Source organism: Pristiophorus japonicus, chromosome 14 (genome assembly GCF_044704955.1).
Source record: "Pristiophorus japonicus isolate sPriJap1 chromosome 14, sPriJap1.hap1, whole genome shotgun sequence".
Lineage (NCBI taxonomy): Eukaryota > Metazoa > Chordata > Chondrichthyes > Pristiophoridae > Pristiophorus > Pristiophorus japonicus.
Genome location: NC_091990.1, coordinates 161,660,569 through 161,667,138, shown reverse-complemented (window position 1 = coordinate 161,667,138; position 6,570 = coordinate 161,660,569). Strand labels below are relative to the sequence as shown.

At 50.1% G+C, this 6,570-nt stretch overlaps 1 protein-coding gene across 1 annotated transcript; it reads right to left on the bottom strand.

Annotated features, from left to right (window-relative positions):
- Positions 1-356: 356 nt before the first annotated feature.
- On the bottom strand, positions 357-1,070 carry LOC139279650 (uncharacterized). Its single transcript, XM_070898757.1, has one exon. The coding sequence runs from the start codon at positions 1,068-1,070 to the stop codon at positions 357-359; it is 714 nt and encodes a 237-aa protein (XP_070754858.1).
- Between the last annotated feature and the right edge of the window lie 5,500 nt (positions 1,071-6,570).

The window sequence follows — 6,570 nt, the reverse complement described above, 5'->3', positions numbered from 1 at the left end:
AAAGTATGAGGATACCAGCATCTGCCATCACCCTGAGTCCAGCCAAGCAAGGTGAGAGGCTGGCTATCCCTTTGGTCAGTCCAATCTCACCATCTGAGGGCACTCTGAGGCCAATTCTACTCTCACTGTTAACTCCTTCCATTAGTCTGTTGATAATTTCGAGGAGACTGATATTGGTTGGTTAGATTTATCCTGTTCTGTTTATGTGGATACCTGGGCAGTTTCCCACGTTGTCGGGGAGATGTGAGTATCACAGGCCCTGATTTTAAAGGGGGCATGTATGGTGCCCGTGAGCCCCGAAGTAGTCCTGGGATGTGGAGGCCGGGTCTTAAAGGCCAGGCCTCATTACCATAACTTTAATCGGAGTCCCCCCCAAACCCAACAACACACGTGTTCCCTGGCCGGCAGGTGGGTGGGCGGGCGGCGGGTGGACTGGCCGGTGGAAGGTGGGTGGACTGGCTGGTGGGCAGACTGGCCGGTGGGCGGACTGGCCGGTGGGCGGACTGGCCGTTGGGCAGACTGGCTGGTGGGCGGGCGGCGGACTGGCCGGTGGGCGGACTGGCCGGTGGGCGGACTGGCCGGTGGGCGGACTGGCCGGCGGGCGGACTGGCCGGCAGGCGGGCAGGCTTGCGGGCGGACTGGACGGTGGGCGGTGGGCAGGCGGGCGGTGGGCGGACTGGCCGGTGGGCAGACTGGCCGGTGGGCGGACTGGCCGGCAGGCGGACTGGCCGGCAGGCGGGCAGGCTTGCGGGCGGACTGGACGGTGGGCGGTGGGCAGGCGGGCGGTGGGTGGACTGGCCGGTGGGCAGACTGGCCGGTGGGCGGACTGGCCGGCAGGCGGACTGGCCGGCAGGCGGGCAGGCTTGCGGGCGGACTGGACGGTGGGCGGTGGGCAGGCGGGCGGTGGGCGGACTGGCTGGTGGGCGGACTGGCCGGCGGGCGGACTGGCCGGCAGGTGGCGAGCGGACTGCCGGTGGGCGGGTGGACTGGCCGGTGGGCGGAATGGCTGGCCGGTGGCGGGCGCAGAAGATTGCAGGCTGGAGACGCAGCTGGGGACCCACAGGATCCATTCCTGGCATTTAAGTAAATGGTAAGAGTGGGGGGGGGAGGCGGTGTGGGGCGCGGGCTGAAGGCAATTGGGGGAGGGAGGAAGCCCAGAGGCTCACTCCTGCTCCACAACAAAACCAAAGTAAAATTAGAAACTTACCTGCCTGGACCTCTCCTGGCCCACAGTCTGCCTCCCGACAGGATTGACCTGATGGGTACGGTGTCGCTCCTCCCCCACCAAAATAGCACCTTGGCTGCAGATGATAACGTCGGGCCCCGATCTGCATATTTAAAGAGGACCACCAGCTTGGGTCAGACTTCTTGCTCGCTTGTTCAAACAGCTGGTAAATATTCTGACTCATCGGGAAGGCAGCGGGATCGGAGGCTGTAAGTTGTTTCCCTAATTTTAACTGCTCCCCTGCATGGTTTCCATCAGATTGGGGGGTGGGCGGGGGGAGTGTTAAAATCGGGGCCGCTAGACCTAAACAGCTTCTCTTGGGTATGGCTAGCTCTGTATGGGACTTTAGCGCTATGTCCAGGACGTTGTCAGGACCCAGAGCCTTTGCTGTGTCCAGTGCACTGGATAGTGGTTTGTTTGATGCTGGAGACCTCAGGAGGAGGCTGAATTACTGTGTAATATCCACTGCGCAGTACTTGTCTCTATTACTCAATGTTACAGATTTGTTTTTAGTTATTGTATAATGCTTTTTTTAACTAATGCTCGCTTTGACACTTTGAGGGATAGTTACCTCACTGTAGTCACATTTAGAAGATAGAAGATTTCTTACCCCAATTATTCATGTCTGAGCCTGTACCATAATTGACAGCAGAGTATTTGACTGTGGGGGACATCATAAACAATCTCTGTCTTGTACATCTCTGATGGTCACAGATGCTGCCCGTATCTTAACTCACACTTTCTGGTTCATCCATTGCCCTTGTGCTCGCTGACCTGCATTGGCTCCCAGACTGACAATGTCTCGATTTTAAAGTTTTCATCTTTGTTTTTAAATCCCTCCATGGCCTTGTCCCTCCCCATCTCTGTAACGTCCACCAGCCCTGCAACCCTCCAAGATCTCTGCGTTCCTCCAATCCTGGCCTCTTGAGCCCCTGATTCAATCGCTCCACCATTGTCAGCCGTGCCTTCAGCTGCCTGGGTCCTAAGCTCTGGAATTACCTCCCTAAACCTCTCTGCCTCTCCGCCTCGCTCTCCTCCTTTAAGACGCTCCTTGTTCTACTATCTCCTTACGTTGTTGTTATGTGGCTCAATGTCAAATTGAGTTTGATAATCGCTCCTGTGAAGTACCTTGGTATGTTGTACTATGCTAAAGGTGCTCTATAAATGCATGTTGCTGTTTCTATGGACAGTGATAACCCTGGCTCGTATTTTTGCATTTTTTAACTGAAGGCTGCTGTGGCCAGTTGTAATACCCTGACACTGCCCTGGCTAAGATAAGCACAGTCTGGGTATTGAACCTGGGGCCTTGTGGTCTGTATAGCTCAGCCTACCTTTACCAACTAAGACATGGAGGGGAGGGGGAGGGGGAGGGGCAGTAAGTGGAAGTGCGATGGATGTTTAAGATATCAAGTGGTGCTGCACACAAAGGAAATGTAAGTCTCCAGCTGACAAGACTGGTCAGAATTGAAAGAAAGACTTGATTTTGTTTCTCTCTGCCTTGAGCTGGCGCAGACTGATTATATTTCAGCTGATAATGATAATCCTGCCTTTGCTTTTTTCCTCATTTTGGCAAAATGTTCCATGCGACCCTTGTGTTTATCCAAACAAACCCTTATGTATTGTTAAACTATGTGTGGTGCAACATGTCCTAGTAAAGCTCGCAGCGTGATTATCACAGCAAATTTGAATTTGAATAACACTTTTTGTTCAGAACCCTGTGATACATTTTAAAGGTTATGTTGTGCAAATGAAGCTGTGAAGAGCTGCAGTTCTGATGTAAAGCTGTGCTGAGATTCACTGCCAGCCCTGTGAGTGCTTTGATAAGTGCGCTGCATTGTGTGTGTGGGATGTGAACTGCGGGCAACATGTACATCTAGTGGGACTGCAGAGACAGACAAAGGGCTTTCATTTAACCTGGCCTGCTTGGCAGAAACTGGACAGTAAAAACCGAGCAGGGTACTTACCAACTCTTTCCCGCCGTCTCCGATATTAACCTGCTGGATTCTGTAGGCGGATGTCGTGCCTGCCGAAAGCAGGTGGGAGCCTCACGAATTTATGAATATCGGGGTCATAACATAAGAACATAAGAAATTGGAGCAGGAGTAGGTCATTTGGCCCCTCGAGCCCGCTCCGCCATTTAATAAGATCATGGCTGATCTTCTACCTCCACTTTACTTCCCACACTATCCCGATATCCCTTGATTCCTCGAGTCTCAACGGCGAGAGCATGCAGAAATCAAATGCAGGCAGCGGAAAGAGCGTGCGGCAAACCTGTCCCACCCACCCCTTCCCTCAACGACTATCTGTCCCACTTGTAACAGAATCTGTGGCTCTCGTATTGGACTGTTCAGCCACCAAAGAACTCACTTCAGGAGTGGAAGCAAGTCTTCCTCGATTCCGAGGGACTGCCTATGATGATGATGGATTCCATTAATATCTAAAAATCTATCGATCTCTGTCTTGACTATACTCAACGACTGAGCCTCCACAGCTCTCTGCGGTAGAGAATTCCAAAGATTTACAACCCTTTGAATGAAGAAATTTCTCCTCATCTCAATGGCCGACCCCTTATTCTCAAACTCTGACCCATAGTTCTAGACTCCCCAGCCAGGAGAATCATCCTCCTGCATCTATCCTGTCAAGCCCTGAAGAATTTTAAATATTTCAATGAGATCACCTCTCATTCTTCTAAATTCTTGGGACTATAGGTCTTCTCTCCTCAAACTCTCCTCATAGGACAATACCCCCATCTCAGGAATCATAGAAACATAGAAACATAGAAAATAGGTGCAGGAGTAGGCCATTCGGCCCTTCAAGCCTGCACCGTCATTCAATAAGATCATGGCTGATCATTCCCTCAGTACCCCTTTCCTGCTTTCTCTCCATACCCCTTGATTCCTTTTGCCGTAAGGGCCATATCTAACTCCATCTTGAATTTATCCAATGAACTGGCATCAACAACTCTCTGCGGCAGGGAATTCCACAGGTTAACAACTCTCTGAGTGAAGAAGTTTCTCCTCATCTCAGTCCTAAATGGCCTACCCCTTATCCTAAGACTGTGTCCCCTGCTTCTGGACTTCCCCAACATCGGGAACATTCTACCGGCATCTAACCTGTCCCGTCCCGTCAGAATCTTATACGTTTCTATGAGATCCCCTCTCATCCTTCTAAACTCCAATGAATAAAGGCCCAGTTGATCCAGTCTCTCCTCCTATGACAGCCCAGCCATTCCTGGAATTAGTCTGGTGAACCTTCGCTGCACTCCCTCAATAGCAAGAACGTCCTTCCTCAGATTAGGAGACCAAAACTGAACACAATATTCCAGGTGAGGCCTCACTAAGGCCCTGTACAACTGCAGTAAGACCTCCCTGCTCCTATACTCAAATCCCCTAGCTATGAAGGCCACTAGCTATGTCAGTGCTGAAGAATTATGACAGTATCTCCAGAATTCTCGAACTCAGGATTTGACTAACTGACCCACATGTGCATTATAGTCCTTTGTGTACCATAACCAGACCTTCTGGATAACAGATGAATATGTCCAATTAAAAAAAGACTAAAAAAGACTTAAAAAAGACTACACACAGCTGCCAATTTTATACTGGTCAGTCTGGTGAACCTTAGAATCATAGAAATTTACAGCACAGAAGGAGGCCATTGTGTCCGTGCCGACCGACAAAGACCTATCCAGCCAAATCCCACTTTCCAGCTCTTGTGACCAGTTGTCTGTAGGTTATGGCACTTAAAGTGCGGTAACCTGCAGGGTTACGACCTAGAGCTGGTAATTGGGATTAGGCTGGATGACCTTTGTTGGCCGGCGCAGATATAATGATAAGTGCTGCAGGGAATAGAGTATTGCCAGGGTGATCTCCTGAACAAGTGTCGATCGCCTGGATGGGTTGGAGAGGAATTTTCCCAGATTTTTTCTCCCTAAATTGGCCTGGGTTTTTATCTGGATTTTGTCTCTCCCAGGAGATCACATGGCTCCGGTTGGGGTGGAGTGTAAAATGTTTCAGTGTAAGGAGTGTTGCAGTTGTGTGGGGCGGACTGGTTGGGCTGGGTGCTCTTTGCCTTTCCATCATTGTTCATAGGTTTATATGTAACCTTTAGGGCTGCTGACCAAGGGCCGTGCGGCTCTTTGTTGACCAGTGCGGATATGATGGGCCGAAATGGCCTCCTTCTGCGCTGTAAATTTCTATGTTTCTATGCTTCTAAGTGCATATCCAAGTACTTTTTAAATGCTATGAGGTTTCTGCCTCTACCACCCTTTCAGGCAGTGAGTTCCAGAACCCCACCACCCTCTGGGTGAAAAAATTACTTTTCAAATCCCCTCTAAGCCTCCTACCACTTACTTTAAATCTCTGCCCCCTGGTTATTGAACCCTTTGCTAAGGGAAACAGGTCCTTCCTATCCACTTTATCTAGGCCGCTCATAATTTTATACACCACAATTAGGTCTCCCTGTTCGAAAGAAAACAACCGCAGCCTGTCCAATCTTTCCTCACAGCTAACATTCTCCAGTCCAGGCAACGTCCTCATAAATCTCCTCTGTACCCTCTCTAATGCAATCACATCTTTTCTGTAATGTGGTGACCAGAACTGCATACAGTATTCTAACTGCGGCCTAACTAGTGTTTTATACAGTTCAAGCATAACCTCCCTCCTCTTATATTCTATGCCTCGAGTAATAAAGGCAAGTATTCCATATGCCTTTTTAACCACCTTATCTACCTGGCCTGCTACCTTCAGGAATCTGTGGACCTGCACTCCAAGGCCCCTCTGTTCCTTTACACTTCTCAGTGTCGTCCCATTTAATGTGTATTCCATTGCCTTGTTAGCCCTCCCCAAATGCATTACCTCACACTTCTCTGGATTGAATTCCACTTGTCACTGTTCTGCCCACCTGACCAATCCATTGATATCTTCCTGCAGTCTGCAGCTTTTGTTATGTATGTAACACCTTGTAACCCGCATTCTACCGCCACCATAGGGCGCATCTGTTGGAGTCCCAAGGGATCCCAGCAACCCTTGGGAGCACTGCATATAAGCAGGCCTCCCATGCTCTGCCAGCACTCTGGAGTCAGAATAAAGAGACTAATGTCACAATTACTCAAGTCTACAGCACACAGTCACATTGCTTTACTTGAGACATAATAACTGGCGACGAGTAATAGATAACGAACCATCACGTGAAAATGCAGAGAACTGTTGGTATCCTGGAGAAATTCTCAGAAGGTGATGATTGGGAAGCCTTCATGGAGCGACTCGACCAATACTTCGTGGCCAACGAGCTGGAAGGGAATGAGAATGCTGCCAAACGAATGCCGATCCTCCTCACCGTCTGTG